The sequence below is a fragment of the Copadichromis virginalis genome, linkage group LG12 (genome assembly GCF_057382275.1).
Source record: "Copadichromis virginalis isolate Kocher_CV1m ecotype Utaka linkage group LG12, C_Virginalis_male_GT1.1, whole genome shotgun sequence".
Lineage (NCBI taxonomy): Eukaryota > Metazoa > Chordata > Actinopteri > Cichliformes > Cichlidae > Copadichromis > Copadichromis virginalis.
In genome coordinates, this window is record NC_140629.1 from 25,164,409 (window position 1) to 25,186,799 (window position 22,391).

General features: G+C 41.7%; 2 protein-coding genes across 6 annotated transcripts in view; both read left to right on the plus strand.

Moving 5' to 3' along the window:
• Positions 1 to 2,632, plus strand: part of trim36 (tripartite motif containing 36) — a 32,307-nt gene extending 29,675 nt beyond the window's left edge. For all 5 annotated transcript variants that reach the window (XM_085475642.1, XM_085475644.1, XM_085475639.1 and 2 more), the window contains one exon: positions 181 to 2,632. In XM_085475642.1, the coding sequence (XP_085331768.1) occupies positions 181 to 550 (370 nt within the window). In that variant the 3' untranslated portion in view covers positions 551 to 2,632. The remainder of the gene's footprint in view (positions 1 to 180) is intronic.
• Positions 2,633 to 4,837: 2,205 nt separating this feature from the next.
• The window catches only part of ccser1 (coiled-coil serine-rich protein 1), a 139,852-nt gene continuing 122,298 nt past the window's right edge, over positions 4,838 to 22,391 (plus strand). Inside the window, exons 1-4 of the mRNA XM_085475645.1 lie at positions 4,838 to 5,046; positions 10,151 to 11,168; positions 11,855 to 12,272; positions 16,815 to 16,999. Of these exons, the coding sequence (XP_085331771.1) occupies positions 10,176 to 11,168; positions 11,855 to 12,272; positions 16,815 to 16,999 (1,596 nt within the window). The 5' untranslated portion in view covers positions 4,838 to 5,046; positions 10,151 to 10,175. The remainder of the gene's footprint in view (positions 5,047 to 10,150; positions 11,169 to 11,854; positions 12,273 to 16,814; positions 17,000 to 22,391) is intronic.

Sequence of the window (22,391 nt, forward strand, 5' to 3'; positions counted from 1 at the left end):
ATTTGACTTCTATGGTAATTATGTGACGCATGCAAATTGATAAGGACCAGGCAGGGTTCAGACAATGCTTAGATGTTTCCTCCAGATCAGTTGCCTGAAATTCATAAGTTCATCTAATAAAGTTCTGCATAAACTTTCCAAGTGCAAAACAAATCTTTACCGGTACCTTCCTTTTACCAGGTATGACCACGACAGCGGGCACGACAGCGGCAGTGAAGATGCATGCTATGAGCTCTCCCAGCCCTTCACCCTCATCACCTTGGGCATGGGCAAACTCATCATCCCGAAGTCTTCTTCAACGTCTAGCTCTTCCACAGCAAACGCACAGTCAGCTGACCCCGGCAGCCGCATCCTTCCTATGCCCCAGCGCTTGGGCATATGCCTTGATTATGACGCGTGCCGAGTGTATTTTTACGACGCCGACACTATGAGGTGCCTTTACGAGAGGCAGGTGGATTGTTCGGGAACAATGTATCCGGCTTTTGGCCTCATGGGCAGCGGCAAGGTTCAGCTGGAAGAGTTCCTAGCCAGTAAGAGACTGGCCTTCTAAGGAGTGCATTAAGCCTGGAATCCATTTCATCTTTAGTGTGTTCTGGGAAGAACAGGTTTTATTGACAGGGTGATGGAATACAATTCAGACCATTTTTGAAGGTCAAATCAGGCAGATGTGATTAGGGCACTTGGTCCTAATGTGGAAATGGGATCCCTGCCAGGGACTGGCCCCTCCCCCCCCAGTATTGGCATGTATAATGTATTACCCACACGAAGATAATTACGCTGAGTATCAGTGTCTGCATACAGAGGTCTTCGGTAGTCCGTATAGATGTAAAAGGTCTTCTCCATATACCAAAGTCTCTGGATCTGGTAATTGTATTGGACCTGGTTTTATGATGAACTGCTCAAACTGAGTCTTTTAACATTAAACGCCTTCGATCTTCCTTTCCTTATTTTTTTTCTTTTTTCAGGTTTCGGTTTAAATAGTGTTTGTTTCAATTAGTGGGTGGTTTGTATTTGCTTGTTTTCTGTAACCATTTACGTTAAGGTAGCAGCATAGGTGTAGATATATTAGTGGACCTGAGAGCCTGGTAGCTAACTGAAGCTAGCGCCTTTGTGCCTTTTTTTTTTTTTTTTTTTTTTTTTTTTTTTTTGAAATGGATGAATTAGTTCTCTCTAGCAACCAGATGTTGACATTAAATACTGGATGTGAGGATTTGGTGTCGGTACAGTTGGATCAGACACTGGCCTCGTAGATATTAGAACTTATTTACTCTTTGTCACAAACGCTACTCCTCCTCACACTTATGTTTAGCTGTTTTTGCACAATAAAATGAGTCTTGCACAATAAATTTTAGTCTTCACAGCTGGATCACTACTTAGCGTAAACGTTGCCGATATACAGCTATCAGTACACTCTCACAGCTACCTTCACTAACAGATATAAACCCTGGAGTATTTACTGTGATTTGAGACTTTTTGTGTTTCCTGTTTTGTTTTGTTTTTTGTTTTTTGCTTTCACTTCTGTTGCACAGCACAATTTGACTTTAAACACCATAAAACTGTCAAGGTATCAGAACACCAGGTGCTTACTGTTTGACAGCTGCAAAGTCACAAATGGCTCTTCACCACTGATGCAGTGCCAGTTCTACTTTGGTGCTTTTGAGAACCAGCATAAGCTTTGACATGTTTGATGCAAATGTTGCATGGCATTACATAAAAGTTGGGTCTTTTTTTTCAGCCTACATCTGTGAATCACCTAACTTTCTTGCAGTAGTGCCTTTTGTAGCCACTTACTATGAATCCAAACTTGGGGCTAGCTTTTAGGACCCAGTAGTGCTGTCTAATTCAAAGGCATGGAGCTAGTTGTAGACTAGGCACTGCTTTGGTGGAAATAAAGCATATTAGCCAAAGCTTTTTTTGGTTCTGGTGCTGACTTGATTGCAACCCACATCTTTGTGGCCTCACAGCCTTTAGTTTCAGAAAAAAAAAAAAGACCTAGCTCTTCAGGTTCTTACAAAAAGTGCTATCACAAATTGCACTGTTTAGTAGCTATGCTGTGTAGCATGTGTCGCTATCAGATGCCAGAGTGGCTGATTGGTTTTTGTTTTTTTTCAAAGAGCACACTAGACTGTTCAATAGGAAACCACATTTGTTTTTTGTATACACGCATACTGTATGTGGTTGCACCTGGGTTTGCTTGTACATGTGTATATATATTTTGATTTCTGGAGGGTTAGGGTCGTCGGTGTGTGTGCGTTTTCTCAGGTTTCTGGCCTCGATTGAGGCTCAATGCTACCTACCTCTGTCCATCAGGCCTGGAAAACCTTAACTACTGTACCTTTCCTTACAGAAACTAGTTTGATTTGATTTACAGCTGTCCACCTAACAGTGCAGTATCTGCCTTCTTTCATGTCACATAATAAGCTGATTGCTTGTGTTTGCTTTTTAATTCCATGTACAGTTTAATCAAGAGTATATTATTTTGGGTGAAATTAAGTACACAAATGTTCATATAATCGGTTGGTGTTTTGCTTGTAGATCACTTTTGATGGAAATTACTGTAAGCAGATGTTACCTGGTTCAGTTGCCTTTTTTGGGAGACATTCTTGTTTTGGGTCTTAAAAACATGAAATTTGCTCTTTTATCTGGATAGAAATTTTTAGTCTCAAGGTGAAATATTTAATTTCTCTTATGGTGCAAAGTTTTATATATATATAATTTTTTTTTTTAAATTCCCCCCCTTAAATGTTTATTTTCACTTGAGTCCTCAACATCTTTGTAAAACACTTCTATGCATTTATGAATTGGCAGTGCAGCTTTTGTTTTATTTCCATCACAGAATGTATTCTTAATCACAGAACAAACTGAATGTCTTCAGGTTCTTAATTTTTCCTGAGTATGTAGTTGTTCCACTTGAGGGTCACAGCACACTCATGTAGTTTATAGCATCCTGATACAAGACCTGTAATCGCAATACCACAGCTGACTCTACATTAAACTGCATCCTAAATAAGATTTTTTTTTTTCTGTTTTTTTTTCTTTTTTTTTTTTGTTCTTTTTGCTTACAAATTTAGAACCAAATATTTTTGAAGGCTGGCTCTCAATCTAATTCCAAGCTAGCACTTTAAAAATCTGTAGCATGTCAGCAAATGTTTGGCTCTGCAGGTGTGTGTGTGTGTGTGTGTGTATAATGGGTGTGCAATATTATTGGGCTGCAGAACTGAAGAGAACACTAAAATTTGCACTGCTAACATTTTCTAGGTTTTGTTGTTTTAAGAAATTGGGCTTTAGCTTGATGCAAAGTAAATGTTGAAACTTTCTTTTGTAAGTGCAACACTGAGATTTTCTATCCTGTATATCGGTGACAGTGCATTTCTTTAGAGAACTGTATGTGGTGTGTAAATGGTGGATTTCTGTGTGTACCACGTTAAAGATTTGTCATACTTTGCTCTGATTCATGTAAAGGCTACACTTTAATTTCTTGTGTGGGGATTTCATGAAATAAAGGCTGTTTTTAAAAGCAGATTTTCTTGTGATCTTTATGTATTTATACAGCTGTGTGGTTACTTTTGTGCGTATTACAACTGCTGAATGAATCGAACATTGTTCCAGTTACCAGACTTAAAATGTTCTTCAGCATCATCACAAGTCCGGTTACAGTTAAGTCTTCATACTTTACAATCATACTGCAAACAAGATTTTATGTTAATCTAGATATAGTATGCATTGCAATCAACATTTGAGACTGAACCACAGAATTTGGATAGTACGGCCAGAATATGACAAACTTGAAACTATGGATCCATCATGCTCGTTGTGTTGGGGTTTCTCGGTCCACTTTGGGCCCTTAGTATCAGCTAAACATCACTTAGACACCAGTCTTATCAGAGTGTTATTGCTGACAATCTTTACGTCTTTATGGCCACATTTTAACCATTTTCTGATGTGTACGTTTAATTTGAGCTTTGTGACAGAAACTTCGATGAAACTGGTTTCTTGAATGTGAAAATGAGGTAGCTGTACTCGAATGGCCTCCAGTCTCCAGATCTGTCCAACAGAGTGCCTTTGGAACGGGAGATTAACATCATACATGTGCAGCCGACAGATCTGCAGCAACTGTGCGCTGCTGTCATGTCAGTATGGACCAAAATCTCTCAAGGAACGTTTCCAGCACCTTGTTGAAGGTACACCACAAGAAATTAAAGCTCAGGTGTGTTTATTTAAAAAAAAAAAAAAAAAAAAAAAAGTGTAACCCAGTACTAGCAAGGTATGTGTCAGAGCCAGCATGTGTGAATCCTTTTGATAACCTGCACACTTTGGCCCACCCCTGATGATGATGATGATAATAATAACTGATCAGCTCATTCTCCAGTATCTAACAGTTTCACTTCTGAATTTTCAAGCAGGGCTGTATCCAAAGATGTACTGAAAATATATTTTTAGTGGCCTTTACCCTCATTTCGAAATGCTTTATTTTGTAAACGTCGTGCATTTCTTTTTTTCAGTCTTTTCTTTTGTCTTATCTGTGCAATGATACTTCAATTCCCATGTGTTAGCAATAATAAAATTGAAAAAACAAAACATAGCCTTCACATTTTAGCACACAAAAAATAACAAGTAGTCATTTAGGAAACCAGAACCCTGCAATCCTGGTATTTAGTGGTTTCTGACTATAAGGGCACACATCAGGATTCTTTTCTTTTTTTTCTTGTGGTTGAATTCGCCAAAGAAAGACTGAATCGTCCAATCATCCACCTGCAGGAGGATGCTGGTCTGTGAGGGTATTGGAGGAGGAGGAGGAGGAGTACGGACGTCACGTTGTCCACGCTCGCTGCCCGTCGTCGCAACGCGGAAGCGACGAACGAGGAAAGGGCGAATTCACGTCACTGAGGTGTCATATTGGCGTCAGTGCAACACAAGGTGCTACCTATCCCAGATATTTTCATTCATGTAGGTTATAATAACTCGTATGACCACAAAGCGAAGGTATATCCATCTGTTTGTGCGCCGGAGGGGGGCCTCGGTGGAGACTCCGGGATTCCTCTGAAGGTAAAATACGCACATTTGTGTGTTTGTCCGCTACCTGCTAGCCAGCCTGACCGGAACCACCGGACGGAGCCTGCCGCTGTATTTCCTCCGGACACCGCTGACCATTGCGGAGTAGAGAAAGCGATTCCCACTGCTTTACCGATTCAGCGTCGTGGTGGCGATTAGCGCCAGCACTTCAGTGTCCCGGTCTCGGTTAGCTAGTCGGGATTTAAGGCTTCGCAAGGCTTCAGAGCGTTGTTGACGTTTTCGGTTTGACAGTTGTCGGCGCCCCGCTGAGGACCTGCTGGCTTCACTCATTTACATCCACAATTCTTATCTTAATGCAAATAATTTACAATCAGAAGCAGCTGCAGGCTGATTCACGGGCACAATAATAAATGAGCAGTTGTGAGAAGTGCAGGTTAAACTGTAACTACAGACGCTGAGGCCCATTCATTGTTGTGATTTTGAGCCCATCATCATCATCAGCAGCAGATCTAAGAAGCATGTAATTCAGCAGAAGCTTAAAGGACCACAGCATTCATTGCTGGAGCTCATGAAAGCAGTTGTGAAATGCCTCCTGTGGCCTCAGGGTTATCTAACATCGCTGCTTCACCTTAATAGAAGCTTTATTATTGTGCGTGGTTAGCACACAGCGATGGTCTGTGTTGGTAGATGGAAAAATCCTTATTTTGGCATGATGTGCAGCACTGTTTACAACAGTATTTTGTGATCATGGCTCCAGTGATCCCGGTGCAGTGTATCACACTCCTATAAAAATGTATGTAATAGAGTGTAAGTGTGTTGCGGCTGAACTGCTGGATATTACAGGGTTATTAAAGTGTTATAAGTTGCTTGTGAGTGACACAGTTATAACATCATTCTGTTGCTGTTCATTCAGTCGATTTGTTTGCTCACAAATTACTTCTATGCTTCATTAATCCTTCAAGTTTCCTATATGTATCCTGTTTGCATTCTATCCACGATACACTCACATGTCTTCCCTATTTAAACATTTACTGTCCAAATATCAGGCTGACGTTTATATAACAAGTTGCTTAGTTTATGTTAGGATATGTTTGCAGACTGCACTTTACTAATCTTCCATTCACTCTAGCAATGGTGACGGATTACAGTTCTCAGTTCCATTCATGGTTAAATTGGCATCCTATAGCTTAAGGTTGTTTTTTGTTTTCTCCACATGCCCTGGCTTGTGGGAAAGAGGTGTGTGCGTCTATTAAATATTATCAACACAGACAGTCAGAAGAAGCTAGATGAGATAGACTGATAAAAGACTAGTTATAACCTTGGCTGTATCACTAGATTATTTGTAATGTAGCACTATAGCTTGTAGTTCAAATCCAGTAGTATTTATGTTTTTCAGCATGGAGGTATTTGCTAAAAAAATATGGGAATGTTTTTCTTTGATAACACTGTCTACAGCAGCATTGCAGCCTGCTTACTCCTTCTATGAAAACACACGCTTTTCAAATAGCACTCCTTCCCTGCAATCTTTCATTACATTGAATAGAAGAGTATGGTTTGCATTAACTCTAACATGTGGTTATGGTTTTCAAAATTATCGCACCCAGAACCTGTTTTATAGGAAACACCCATTTTTCACACCCTATACACACCTATTATTTCAAACCGATGATCATGTAGAGTATCAGTGTAAAATTACTCTGAGATGGGAGGGTGTCTTTGTGGCATTGTCTGCTGATTGTTAACTATTGTTGTAGGGTGTGTCGATAAGATGCCAAAAACCACAGAGCGCTGCATGAGTAAAGTTCTTCATTCTGTTTTGGTTTATTTGAGGATTGTGATTTTAATGCATCACTATTGTTACATGGAGTGAAGGCCGCAATGACAGAAAACGTAACCTGTCATGTGTTTAATTTGGGAAAACTAGAGCTGGAGATCTAGAAACGTGCTTAGAAATCTTTCTTCTCCAATTCAAGTAATTCTTGATTTAAGTGAACATCTAAGCGGACAGTTATATAGAAGCAACGCCAGCTCACAGCAAAACGAACACTTTGCATTCAGCTCAGCAGCTCTCAGACTAATTGCAAAGCAAAGGGGAACTCAGATTAGGTGAGGTTTTGCTTCCTTTTTTGTAGGTAACCTCGCTTCATGAGCAGTTACTGATGAGTTTAGTCAAATGCCTGAGTGTCTGTTAGCTCTTTTGAGCCTATAATGTAATTTTATGTTAGATTATAGATGACAGCATGATTATAATAAAACAATGCTTCCAAAGGTAGTATTGAGTGAGTGTATATTTGACATTTTCAGCCCCTGTAAAGTCTGACAACAGGTTGTTTGCCCTTATTGTTAAATGAGAGAGGCGTTCTCAATCTGATTTAATCTGTCTAATTGGTTGTCTTAATCGGTTAGCCCAGAGTACTATGACCAGGTCAAATGGCTGTGTGGTGGGTTGAAAATCTAAAGCTACTAAACTGTTGGCTAATCTGAAAAGGAAGCGTTTGATACGGCTGGTGACCGCTCTGTCTTGACTTGCACGAACAGCTAGATGTGATCGAGGACAGACCCTAGCCTAATACGTGTGCGTGTGATATTAACGCCGTTGTTTGGCAGTACTATTTATTGACTTCCTCTCTCTCTTCCTTTTCTGTTTTATACGTTGCATTGAGTTAAATTGTAATTTAAAATTTGCATCACATTTAGAATATGAGAACATTTATTTTCAGGTAGGTGACACTAATAATACACCACTTCAGAGTGGAGAGTGTTAATGTAAGCTTATTAGGCAGAGATTGAAAACAAAACACTTCAGGAGCTCTTAGAGAGGTCGGCTCTTCAATAGTACAGGGACTGCATAGTCACTGTTACGCTTACTGAGTGCAAAAAAACAATGACAGGAGTATTTGCTCAAATGAAAGCCTTCCTTTATGACTCAAAAAGGGGAACTTTAGTCAGTTCCTACTAGCAGTGGGGCATTGTGTTTACTCAGAGACTCTCTTTGTAAGGTCATGTGAGGAACATTGTTGTAGGCTGACGCTCTAATTTTGTATTCTCAACAGCCAGTGCAGGTGAGAGGGTGAGCTATAGGCCAGGAAGTTATGGTTGGCCACGAGTTGTACTGGTGCTGTTATATTTTTTTTCCAAAATTCTGGTCTTTCCTATTTTGTTCTTTTCCATGTTGTGCTTTCAGTCAGTGGCTGATTTATTAGTGCTTGTGAAAGCTACATAGTAGTTTATAATGTATGGATAATCTGCACCACTGCAAACACATAGAGGTTCAGCGCGTAAAATCTATAAATCCATTACTGAATTTTTTTAGGGGCATTTTTTCCCCTTTATTTAATAGTGAGAGGAGAAAGACCAGGGGAACACACACACAGTGAACCACTAAAGAGCCACAGGTCATTTCAACCATATTGCGTATGGCTGAAGGTGATACTGGACGTCATTTCCTTACCCCTCCTAATTCAAGTGCAGAATCCTAGCTATGGTGGTCAATGTAGGATAAACAATTAAGTGAAGCTTGCTTCTGTGATACCGAGGTGAGCTTTGAGGATACGCTGAACTTTTCTGTTGTTAAGCGCAGAAAAACCTCTGTTAGCTGCTGTTAGCATCTGTTAGCTGCTGTTAGCATCTGTTAGCTGCTGTTAGTCTCTGTTAATGAAACATTTTTTAAAGTTGAGATACTTAGTGGATAAAGTCTCGTATAATGTGGGAACGTAATTAAATTGTTTATTAGAAGGAAAGTGTATATTTATGAGTACAACATTCTTTTTTCTATCAAATGACCTTAAAAAATGAACTTACTGTATCTGTAAATAACTGTGCTAAGATTTGATCTTTTTCTAGTACATCCATACAAAAAACCCCCCTGAAAGAGCGCTTAGGATATTTTGTAACTCTCTCTTCTTCACTTCTTTCCATTCTGTGTTTGTCTGGCTCTCCCCTTGGGTTAGGTCTGTCTGCACAATTTAGTTGTCAAGTAAATGTTAATTGCAATGTGTGAAATGTTAAACAGAAATCAACCCTCCAGGTCTCATAGCAGATCTAATAATAGTCACGTAAAAACTTTCTTTACACATGCACTTCCAAGTGAAAATGACGTTTTGGGGCAATAAAGAGCCTTTTTTACTGTTTGATCTTATGAAATATGAGATGTATCAGAGCAGCAGTTTTTTTTGTGAGACACGCCAGATGACCTTAAAATAGGGATGCGCTAAAAGTGAAGTTCTCGGCTAGTATTGATGTTTTTAAAAAAACAATTTGTCCAGTAGCCGATGCCAAAACAGATGTTATTTTTTGGTTTTCTTGTTAGTTTAATCCACTTTTGTGCTAGAGAGAAACAAAGAAATTCTCATTATAAAAAAATAATTGAACTATTTTAAAGTCTTTCACCCCTTCATCCCTCCTGTCTTCAGACATTTAGCAAGCCCTGAATTGATGTGGCTCAACAGATGAACATCGACTGCTGCTAGCGCTGAATGTTATCTGACAGGCTGATGACAGACAAAAAGGCCTTTTACACCCAGAATACCTGCTTTACCGAATGAAAAATACTGCCTCTCATTCTGTGAGATCTCACACCTTTGTGAGAGTGTTAGATCCGTCTTTGTTCACATGTACTGATGTACAATATACAGAAGTACACTTCAGCTAAGCCCCTTCAGTATGCTGGGTGTATTCAGACTTGACAACCACTTTATTTGCATGGAATAAATGTGAAATCAGATTCTGTTTTTGCCTCTTTTGAGCTCTTTTGAGGCAGGTGTTTGATTAAATTTTTCCATTAGAGAAAGTTCACACATAGACAGTAGGAGAAATGGTGTAAACAACACTGTTTTGGTTTAAGGAGTCATTTCACACGCCCGATTTGGGAAAAATCTCTTAAGTATGACACTTTTTCCATATCAGAATGGGTAAAGATGCAGCAGGAACTTTAAGAGTGGGAAATGTGAGCAGTTTGTGCAGTTAAACTCCATTTTTGAAAAATAAAATTGTGCTCCAAGGGTTAATGGACCGGACTTTGAGAGTTCTTAGCCACATAAGGGTTTGGCACCAGAGAAGAAGTGGTGTATGCCATGCAGTATTCAGGAGTTGATGAATGGTTTATTTATTAAATGTTTCTGTCTGCTTGTTCTCTCAGAGTGGCCCACTGCCTCAGCTTTTAAATGGGTGAATCAGGCTCACGGCGATCAACTCTTGTTTCCCGCCTGCCAATCTTCCGCCGCAGCAGCAGCAAGAGGCAGGAGTCCCTTCCCTCCTCTCCATCTTCAGGCGGAGTGGGAAATGGCGTCCACACCTCCTCGCCTTCCAGCACCAACTCCAGCTCCGGCAGCACCGGGAAACGGCGGAGCCTGTTCCGCACGCCGTCTCTCAGCTTCGCAAGTAAACGGAACAGCGATCCACGTGTCCAGCCTATCAACCTCAACCTCACACCGCCGCTGACACAGGGCACCGATGCCAACGGAAATAATCAGCAGGCAATAAGCACGTCGGTGTCAACGGGGTTCAGCGATGGCGGCGGACGGCCCAAGTCACGCCACTCATTTGGATTTGGCAGCCACAAGCAAAAGAAAATCACACGCTCTCAGACTGAGGACTTTGACAAGGCTTCATCATCGTCCTCTACGACCAATCGAAATGTGTTCATCAACTGCATCAGCAGCTCGGGAACCAATGAGGGCGATGACTCCGGGATCCTCGATGACTACAGTGGCGGCAGTAACAACAACAGACGGTCATCACGCCAGAAGAAACAGCTGCTTCCGAAGTCTTTCTCAGCTCACCAACGCTTCTCCCGGACATCTGATCATCACAGGCCCCCTGAAGTGAAGCTGGAGCCTCCCAGCACCACCGCTACCATCACTCCAGGGGCAGGAGGGCTCACCCCAGGATCCTGGCCTGGTGAACTTGGTGCTGGTGGTGAGAGCTCACTCCAGTCCCCTATGATATCAGAGGATCGAACCACAGCGATCACTCCTTCCGAGTTCATTCCAATCACTGAAGACTCTGTATCTGAAGTAGATGCGCTGCCAGCTCCGAGCCCCGGATCGGGTTCAGCACCAGAACCGGCCTCTACACCAGGGGTAGATAAGGAAGCTGCTCCACCCGATCATCCACCTGTTCCAGAAAACTTCAGCGTGGCTGTCTCTACCTCCCAGGTATCATGTTTGTTTTGTTGAAGAAGGTTTAAAATCAAATGGGGTTAACCAGTATAGACTAACAATGAGTTTAATAACACATAACAGCTTTTATGATAAAAACACACCACATTTAAATACTAAGTAATCGGTCTGCATGTAACCAAATAGACTTAAAAAGATCAAAAAATGTTAGGGCTTCAGGAATACAGCTGCAGTTGCCGTTAAATGCAAAAACAAGAACAAGCACAAAGGACGAGTATTTGTGACCACTGTTTGGAGTGTGTGAAATATGGAATAAAAGTTGAGCACCGGGCATAAAAAATCCTTTTATTGAAAGAGCTTAGGCATGAAAAAGAAGACTAGTGCATGTCTGAATTCTGCCCTTCCCATTTCACACCTTTACGCTCACAACTTTTCCTCCTTCAAAGCATTTATTCAGAGATATTATTCTGTTTTACTGCCAGCTGAGGGAACTTCAAAAAATGAAACCATTCACTTTCCTTTATGGCTTTAGAGTAGTAAAGACTGCATTAAGATTGCCTTCTAAACATGTGTACTTTGGTGCATGAGAACACAAACATCCACCTTTTAAATGCTAGCTGAAGGGCAATCTTCTGTATGTAAACTGTTAGCTTTTTGCTTCATTATCTTGCCAGTGAGAAATTTGAACTTTGCACATACTAAATAAAATGCCTTCTCCTCAGGTTTTCTTCACTCCTGCCCAATCAAGCACTGAAAAACCCTTACTCCCGGACACCAGCACAGCCAACAACACGGACTATGAAACTGCCGTTTCCGTCTCGGAGCCTGAGACGGCCGTACCCTGCCTACCTCTGCGGGAACAGTCACTGGAGGAGAGGAAGGAGAGGGAGGAGGAAAGGAAGGAAGCGAGGAAAGAGTTGTCAGCAGAGAAGAGGGAGGACTTGGACTTAGAGAGGAAGACAGGTTACCACACAGAGACCACAAGTGAGAGCGAGGCGTGCGTCGTACGCAGTGAGGGCTGCCACTCTAACCCTGAGCAGTCAGAGAGGAGGGCAAGAACCACGCGATCTTTTCAAGAAAGAGGAAGCTTCTGCGGCTGCCATGAACCCAGACCCTCTCACTTGAGGAAACCACACACAGGTATCAAATTCAAGCAAATGCTTGCAGGTAAATAACATATTTACATGCAAAGCCAAAGCCACGGGCATACAAATGTATACAGCCTATGTGGTCAGTGTGAGTCATAGAGCTGGGCTGATCCCATGATGTAAGAAACACACACCAAGAAAAAAATGTACACACGTTACGTTTGCTGGAAACTAAGCCTTTAACTTCACACATACACTTAGTTCACTTTGACACTTTCATTGTCTTGTACTTCTTTCCACACTTTATGACTTAAACACACAGATTCACTGTACTGACTGGCATTTCCAAAACACCAGTGTAGGGTTTGGCAATAAAAGGCTCAAAACGATATCACAACATTTTAAGGGAACTTACGATCATGATTTTGATGACAGTTTACAAGATATAGAGAAAAAGCTACTGAACAACATTTTATCTGTAATTGCAGCGGCAGAGAGCAGCATTTATTACTGCAAACAAAATGAGGGCATCTTCTGTCCTCCTTTTCCAGCGAGTTACTGTCAGTGATGACAGACTACATAATTGAAAGTGTAAATCTGTTGCCACAAGGTGCCAGCAGAAGCAGCTTTACAGCGCAATAGTGGTGAGACAGCAAACCAAATCAGTAATTTCATTCCACTGTTTGCTCGTCCTGTCACACCGAGCCATGCTTGGGGGAGTCATTTGTTTACTATTGGTTGCACATGACCAGTTGCTAGTATCTCCACGTCGTGTGGATTCTGATGGTGTGTTTTGGCCTCAAGTGGCGAAACACATTTGGTACTAAATCATCATCGTGAGAAGCTGACACATGGCTCTTGCTGTCAGATATGCCTGGGCTTGTCTTGTTTGGAATTGCTGTATTGATTGATATCATTGATATCATGATATGACACTCATTTCATGAAGCTTTCTACATGCTGTTCTTGAGCTAATCTGAAGGTCACATTAAGTTTGTAGCAACTGACTCTGCGCACTACGCACCTCAGCAGTCACTGAGCCCACTCTGTGATTTTATGTCGCCTACCACTTTATATATAACCTTCACTTTGTTATAATACCACTAATAGTTGACTGTCGAATACCAGAGTTGTTGCACAGGCTGGAATTCACCGAGCTCCTGAGAGCGACCCATTCTTTCACAAAGGTATTCAGAAGCAGTGTGTATGTTAGGTGCTTGATTTGTACACCTGTGACTATAAAGGTTATTGAAACACCTGAACTCAGTTATTTGGGTGGGTGCATAAATACTTATGGCAGTATAGCATACATCATATCAGGTCTTATTACCATCTTGTAGCCCTTACCTTTGACTCTTGCTGCTATCCTCTATCACAACTCACCCCTAACACCTTTGTCCGCCTACTCCACCCTGGCTGCACTCTTTTCGTCACCTCTGTTAAGCACCATTTGTTGCTTCGGATTTGCATGAGACAGGCGAAAGTACTTAAACTCATCTGACTTCACCCCTTCTGCTCATTGAATGGTCACTGTTACACCTGTCTCCTTCTCGTTCACAGACGTGTATTCTAACTTTCATTCCTCCTTTCTAGAGCATACCTCCACCCCACCTGTTTCTCTTCCACCTGCTACTTACTCTCAGGGGCAATCGCAATGTCATCAAACGTTATAGTCGATAGAGAATTCTGCGCTACTACTACAAACGAGGGCTCATCAGGCCCAATCCCTGATGTAATCCTACCCCACCTTAAACTCATCTGTCACTCCTAACATACACCTCATCACTGTCTCACTGTCCTCAAACATGTCGTGGACCTGCGTCACATGCTGATGCATGCAAACATATTGAACGTGAATCATTGTCGGATTCTAAATTGTTGTTTTTCCATGAAAAAATTTATGGCAACAGTATTATTGTATTATTGGAGATGTTCATTTGTAAGTATGATCTGAACAAATTGCTGTTAATATAGTCACTGTTACGTTTTCATCAAAAAAGATCCACATTCATCTCTGCTGAAATGAGTTTGACAGTAAACATTTATTATGAAGTTAAAGTGATGCTATGCTCCTGCTACTTCAGTGTTGTTTGGTTTTATTACTTCCCTATGCGTGATTGTACAAGTGTGAATTAGAATGCCAATAAAAATCTTGAGAGTTCATTATCAAGCCTATCAAAGAGATTCTCCCAGGAAGCTGATAAGTGGAGGTGCTGTAAATTGGCATAATCGAGATTTAAAATGATATTATTCTCATGTCTCACAGCTTGTTCCCACTTGATGATTGCAGACTACAAGATGATTTGTATTGACATACGGAGCATAATCCCTTTGCATTGTTTGCTTCCAAATTGTTTGCTAATTCAAAGTTGGGAGTGAGAATGTTTCCAGACAATAAACGAATTAGGGCTGGAAATCGGCAACATGAATTTCAAATCAGATTTGAAACTCGTGTGGCTGTCAGTCCTTCTTGCAGCAGCTCAGGCAGTTAATCTGGAAAAATCCTTTCAGTATATTAAATTAGTGGCAGCTGTGGACTGACTGAAACAGTAAGTGTCACATTGAAAGTGTTTTTCTTAAATAAAGCTGATTTGTTAATGCTATCCTTAATTCACCTCCAGCTGCTGCAACACAATGCGCACTTTCTTCTTGCCAGACTTTCTCTGGTAACAACAAAAAATGCCTACAAAACGGCTCTCTTGAGCAGCTGAGTGCTCAAGAGAGGCGAAGAAGAAAGGGTTGAGCGGTTGGTGACGACTATTGGGGTGATTTGTGACAGAAGGAATCTGCAAGAGTGAAAAGAAAGGTTTACAATATGGTACTGAGACCTACTATGATGTGTGGTTTGGCACTTACAACAAAGACAAGAAGCCGAGTTGAAGATGCTAAGATTTTTGTTAGGACTGACTGGAATGGAAAAGAAATGAGGAACAGCTGAGGTTGAGTGGTTTAGAGACAACGTTAGAGAGGCAAGGTTTAGACAGTTGGGACATGTGCAGAGGAAGTATAGTGGATATACTGGACACAGGATGCTGAATATGGAGCTCCCAGGCAGAAGGACAAGAGAAAGACCACAGAAGCGACAGAAGAGGATGTTAGAGATCGAGTGAGATGAAAGCAGACAATCTGCTGTGGCGAGCCCTAAAGGCACCAGGCGATAGAAGAAGAAAATTTGAATCATTCAAACATGAAGTCCAGGGTTTCACTGGGAGGACTGTCTAAACTGTTTGATGAGGAATCAGAGGTCAGTTGCATACCGGCAGTACAGGCACTTTTGGCTGCTCCCTTATTTTCTTCGCCACAGCAGATGGATCCACTCGTTTGATTTGGTTCACACAATTTTATGCCAGATGCCATTTCTGATGCAGTCCTCTCTTTTATCTGGGCTTAGTGCTGGCATTATGTCGCCTTCTGACTGGATTTGTGTTTCCTCACGGTCTTGAACTGAGGATCTTTCACTTGTGAGACAAATGTGTTAACCACTGTAGCGCTAAATTGTTGTTTTGTTACCTTCACAGTTGAAACTGAAGAGACTGATAAGAAACTTGATAATCCACCGAGGTTTAGTCATGTTCAAAACGTTTCCTGTATAAAATGTGGGCATTGATACACTTTGATGATGCTCCCGATTTGCCTTTTTTCCCCCTTCTGTTAGAAACTCTAGAAGGACTGTAACCTTGATTATTGCAACTGTTCAAGGCATGCTGTTGTGCAGTCGAAACATGGCTTGATTGAAGGACTGTCTGCAAGCGAACACGTAACATGGTATTAATGGCCTATTTTAGCAACACACAGACACACACAGCATGTTGCAATCCCTCCTGAAGGAAAATAGCTGAATATTGATTTACACTTTGAGTTTCTGGCTTCCAGGCAGTGAGAACTACTGACAGACTATCACTGAGACAAATAAGCTCATCTGTTGACTCTACAAAAAAGGAATTTTTTGTGCAAACATTTGAACAGTCTACAATAAGGGTCCCAATGTGTTGTAACTCCATGTGTAGTTACAGATGCAATCATGGCACTTCTTCAGTGTTCTCATGTCTGCTTAGTTCTTGCATGAAGACTACCGACTTACATGCCTGTTGTTTGCGCGTGTAAAGGTTCAGGTAACAGTGTGCAAGTGTAGCAAGAAATAAGGAAGATAAAATGGCTCATACAAAGTCTTGTTTTTGTGTGTCTGTGTGTCTCCTCTTGCTTAGTGACAGGATGTGGTATTGTCTCTCTGTTTTCACTTCAATCTTCTAGGAGATCAAAATAGAGCAATTATAACAATCTTTCATTTATCTGTCTAAGGAGTATTTCCCCTGAAAACAATAAATAGCATTTGACCAAAAGCAATATTGCTGAAAAGCTTTGTAAATGGAAGATTGAATGTCGTTTAAAATGCTGAATATATAAAACATTGTGATTTAGTTTCATGAAACAAAAGCCCCTTTCTAACAGGAAATAGGGCTGACTGCATTAGTAATACAATAAAACATGATTACATCTATGCTTGTGGAATCACTTATAACAGTTTCACCTGAATACATTATTTCTCTCCATCTGTCTGATTGTGTAATTCTCTTTGTTTCATTCTTTCCTCCAGCCTCACTGTGCAGCAGTGCCAGCCCCTACCACGAGGTGATGCGGATGGAAAGACGTCTGCGCTCCTCGTCCGAGGGGGCTGGTGGTCCTCGTATCCATGGGAACCACAGAGAAGCCCCCGGCATGGAGGGATGTGGTCTGCTCAAACACAGAAACAACTCCTCATCGTCTAAACTCGGGAGCCTGGTAGGGCTTAAGCTTTCTGTGTTTGTTTGTGTGTTTATTCGACAGCAGTGCCCTTTGATGATTATGTCATCAGTAGTTGTTTGTGCACATTTGCGGTAAACTATTTTTTATTTATGTATATATTTTACATCAGCTAGTCATATATTTTTGTGAGGTTATAATACATAATAAAGCACAAAAGTGTAAAGAAAAAAAAAGTTAAAAATATATCATTTGTGTGTGTTTCTGTATATTTAAAGCACTTTTGTGCTTTATTATTTGTGTGGTATTGTGTTGCTTTATATCATGCATATATACTCATTTGTGTTGAGGTGTCTACGGGAGTTTTGCCTTTTTGGTCAGTGATGGAGGCACTTTATTAAATGCACGCATCTCAGATGAGATATTGGCCACACCACTCTGTTGGCCCTGCTTCAAAGAAATTCTCCTCAGAAACATAGCTAACATGAAGGGACAATTGATTTTATTGTGATAAATGCTGTAACAACCAATTGTGGAAACAGTGTTACAGGTATTTAAGGTGTTTTTATGCCTACGGTTTGTTTACTCTGGTATGGAGTTTGTGATTTTGTTTCTTTTCACACAGAAAATTCAAGCAAATCCAAAAGCATCACTACAAATCACGTGAACTAAATAAATACAGAAGGAGATAAAAAATGTAGTCCTTTGACCAAATTGTCAATAAGGCAACATACCAAGTGAGCTACTGGTTAATTTTGCAGGTAGTTGCTATAGTTTGTTCATGTCTATAATACTCTGCTGCATCCCAGAATGGGCCACATAGCTGGCTACAGGAAGGCGTTTAGCTCCAACTTTCAGCATACACACAGTAGTTGGATCGGATCAAAGTCGGATCACATTTATGCCAAAAACAAACCCCACTGGAGTTTATCTGGAACTGGACTCATACCACCTTCTCCAAAGCGTCTTGTTTTGATCCACACCTGAGTGGAATTACCACATTAACATCTGCACAAACAAACTACACTAAGGGTGGGGTATACTGGTGCTGAATAAAAGTTGTGCAGTTCTAAATGTAAAACGTTCACGCTGGCTAAAGTACCCTTAAAGAGGATACTTGTGGAAATGCTGCTGGGTTTGGTCACTTTCACTAACAACATCAAGTCATTATTAAAGTAGTGCTACGACTCTCTGACCTTACTTTTTGCCATTGCTGTGCAAACACAGCAATGGTGTAAACACTGTACTGCCTGTTCATACTGGCATGCCTACTCAGTGTACATGAAGGGTTATTTGAAATGCATTTACAGGCTTACTAGTACTACTTACTACTTAATTAAAAAAAAAAAAAATTAAACCTTGTCTGGATGAAGATGGTTTGCTATTTAAAACCATGTTTTTAAATGATTACATTTAATTTCAACAATACACATAAAGATAATGAGGGGAAAAATACCCTCTTTAGTTGATTACTTGATTGTCATTTCAAGTATAAAATTGTGTCTCTTTTGAAAGGGAATAAAAAGAGAAGATGTAATTGGCCTTAATCATAGCCGACCACTAATGCAATGCCATTTAATATGTAATGTAATAAAGGATCCGGCCTAATCTCACTCAGTGCTCATGCCTCTGGCTATGCAAACACTAAATGTTCCAGCATGCCCTCAGCAATGCAGACATAGCTCTGTTTACTTTTTCAGCTTTGACTCAGAAAAAAAAGTTGTAAATTGTTGGTGTGATGGTATGTTGGTGGTGAGTAAGTGTCCTGATAATCTCAGGAAGTAACATTTTGAAATGAGACGCTGTTGAATCGACTGTAAATGAAATGGTGAATGCAGAAGTGTACACTGTAGAGGTGGAACAGTTTATTGAGGGTCACCACTTCTTGATTTTTTTTAGCTGTACTTAACAAACGGATTAGGGAAAAGTGGTTCATCAACTCACAGATTATTACTAAGGGATCTACATGCTCAGCAAAGCTGGTTGTGTCATTTAAATGATGTTCAATTGGTACCCAAATGAGGCCCAAAGTGGGACAATAAAATATCCCCCCAACTCTTGATACTAGGCAGGATGGATCCATGATTTCATGCCTCAGTTTCCTGCTCTTAAACTGACAGGAAGTGGCACCCGGAGTGGTCTTCTGCTGTTGTACATTCAGAGATGCTCTTCTGCATACCTGGCTTGTAACGAGTGTTTGTGTGAGTTACTGTTGCTTTCTTTATCAGCTAGAAGCAGTCCAGCTGATAAGAAGCCAGACGTCCTCTGACTTCTGGCATCAACAAGGCATTTTCACTCAGAGAACTGCATGCTCATTGGTTAGTTTCTCTTTTTTAGACCATTCTTTGTAAACACTATAGATGGCTGTATGGGAAATTGCCAATAGATCAGCAGTTTCACCGTGCCGATTTGAATATGGCAGGGTTACTGCACTCTAATTCTTGGTCGGTGAGTGCATGTCAGGTGTAGATGATGGTCTTGCAGTGTATTGCCAAATCCCTCATTGCTATGGTATTGTATCATACTATGAGGGATTGTGTGATTCCAACCCCTAATACAAGTCTTTTATACCTTACTCATTGCATCTGTCTCTGGACATGATGCACACTTCAGTAAAGATGAAGGAATGTCTTCTTTCCCTTTTCTTTGTATATAAAGGGCCCGTCAGGGGCCTGAGTCATGAAGGAAAGGTACGAGCCTGGGAGTGTGTATTATGCATCACCACTGTTACCGTCATGTAAATTTGTGGGGTAGCTGTTAGGTATATACCTAAGTGTGAGCTTTCTAATTAAATACAGAACTAAACTTAGTGAGGGCATGACTGGGATACAAATGGTTTGCTTATTGTTTATACGCATACTGTTTGGATGATTATGGTGGTAATGTGTTACAGAGCCTGTGGGATACAGTGATTATGCGACGCAAAACAGAGAACGGCTGAAGGATACAATACAAAAAACTAAAGATTTAGTTTGTAGTGACAAATGACTAATTTGTTAAATTTGCAAAGATAAACTGTGACGCGCCGCTGTGGACTGAAGCAAGCCGATGTTTGCTTAAGCCGTTTGGCGATTTCATTCCAGTAGTTATTGTTTTTTGATATCCCTCTGAGAAGCTGTGAGATATTTATTTTGTCACCATATTCAGTGTTGTTTGCTCATAAGTCTCTCAATGACAGCTGTGATAATACTGTGACAGTCTGACAATGATTACACTCAAAAGTGGCTGAAAAAAACATTCTTGGGGAATTGTCTCTTATCTCAGAGAACAAACAACTTTGAACATGGATTTTAGTTTGTAGTTTGATGGATATGTAAATCAAATCAAATCAAATCACTTTTTATTGTCACATCACATGTGCAGGCACACTGGCACAGCACATGCGAGTGAAATTCTTGTGTGCGAGCCCCACAAGCAACAGAGATGTGCAAACACAACAACACAAACAAGCAAAATACAAGAATGGCCAACCTGAAACTAATAAATATATGTACAATATATAATAGTGTATGCATTTCTGGATGTGTATACTAAATATTTTCCTACGTGTGTGTGTGTGTGTGTGTGTGTGTGTGTGTGTGTGTGTGTGTGTACACATTTTTACAAATTAAATAGTAAAAAAATAAAATAAAATAATAATAATAATAATAAAATATATAAAATATACAGAGTTGAATATGTGCAAAACAAGTGGCATTTATATACAGTGTGGAGTGCATAATGTTGAAGTTCCAGTAGTGAAGCTGAGGTGTCTATGACGTGTTCAGCAGTCTGATGGCCTGATGGAAGAAGCTGTCTCTCAGTCTGCTGGTACGGGACCGGATGCTGCAGAACCTCCTTCCTGATGGAAGCAGTCTGAACAGTTTATGGCTGGGGTGACTGGAGTCCTTGATGATCCTCCCCGCTTTCCTCAGGCACCGCTTCCTGTAGATGTCTTGGAGGGAGGGAAGCTCACCTCCAATTATCCGTTCAGAGCACCGCACTACTCGCTGGAGAGCTTTGCAGTTGTAGGCGGTGCTGTTGCCATACCAGGTGGTGATGCATCCAGTGAGGATGCTCTCAATGGCACAGCGATAGAAGGTCCTGAGGATGCGGGGGCTCATGCCGAATCTTTTCAGTCTCCTGAGAAAGAAGAGGCGCTGCTGCGCCTTCTTCACTGTTTTGTTTGTGTGTACTGACCACGTAAGATCCTCAGCCAGGTGTACGCCAAGGAACCGGAAGCTGCTCACTCTCTCCACAGCAGCGCCGTTGATGGTGATGGGGGTGTGTACTTCTCTGCACCTCCGGAAGTCCACTATCAACTCCTTTGTCTTTGCGACGTTGAGGGTGAGATGGTTGTCTTGACACCAGTGGGTCAGGGCGCTGACCTCCTCCCTGTAAGCCGTCTCATCACCGTTGGTGATAAGACCCACCACTGTAGTGTCGTCCGCAAACTTCACAATGATGTTGGAGTTGTTAGTGGCTGTGCAGTCGTAGGTGTAGAGTGAGTACAGGAGAGGGCTCAGTACACACCCCTGTGGAGCACCAGTGTTCAGTGTGATGGGGGATGAGGTGATGCTGCCCAGTCTGACCACCTGGCGTCTGTCAGACAGGAAGCTAAGGATCCAGCTGCAGAGGGAGCTGCTCAGTCCTAGATCCTGCAGTTTCCTGTCCAGCTTCGAGGGAACGATGGTATTGAATGCTGAGCTGTAATCTACAAACAGCATCCTCACATACGTGTCTCTCTTCTCCAGGTGTGACAGGGCAGTGTGTAGTGTCAGGGCTATGGCATCATCAGTGGACCTGTTGTGGCGGTATGCGAACTGTAGAGGGTCCAGTGAGTCGGGTAGTGCAGAGCAGATGAAGTCCCTGACCAGCTTCTCGAAGCATTTGCTTACGATGGGGGTCAGGGCTACAGGTCGCCAGTCGTTCAATGAGGAGATGGTGGAGGATTTGGGTACAGGGACGATGGTGGCCATTTTGAAGCAGGCTGGGACTACAGACAGAGAGAGGGAAAGGTTGAAGATGTGCGTGAACACTCCAGCCAGCTGAGCCGCGCATGACTTGAGGACGCGGCCGGGAATCCCGTCCGGACCAGTAGCTTTGCGTGCGTTCACCTTCCTGAAGCACTTCCGCACATCCTCCTCAGACACAGTGTGCGCACTGACGTCATCCGCGGTGCGCACACTGTCCGGTCTCATGGTGTTCGCTGTGTCGAATCTAGCGTAGAATACGTTTAGATCCTCACACAGAGAGGCCGTGGTCTGCGGTGTGCTGGTTTTCCCTCTAAAGTCTGTGATCGTGTTTAGTCCCTGCCACATACTCCGAGGGTTGTCAAACTGTTGTTCCACCCTGTCCCTGTACTCACGTTTGGCTGCTTTGATCGTCTTCCGGAGTTGGTAATGTGCGTGTTTGTAGTCCGATGTGTTCGCGGAGGCAAAGGCGGTGTTCC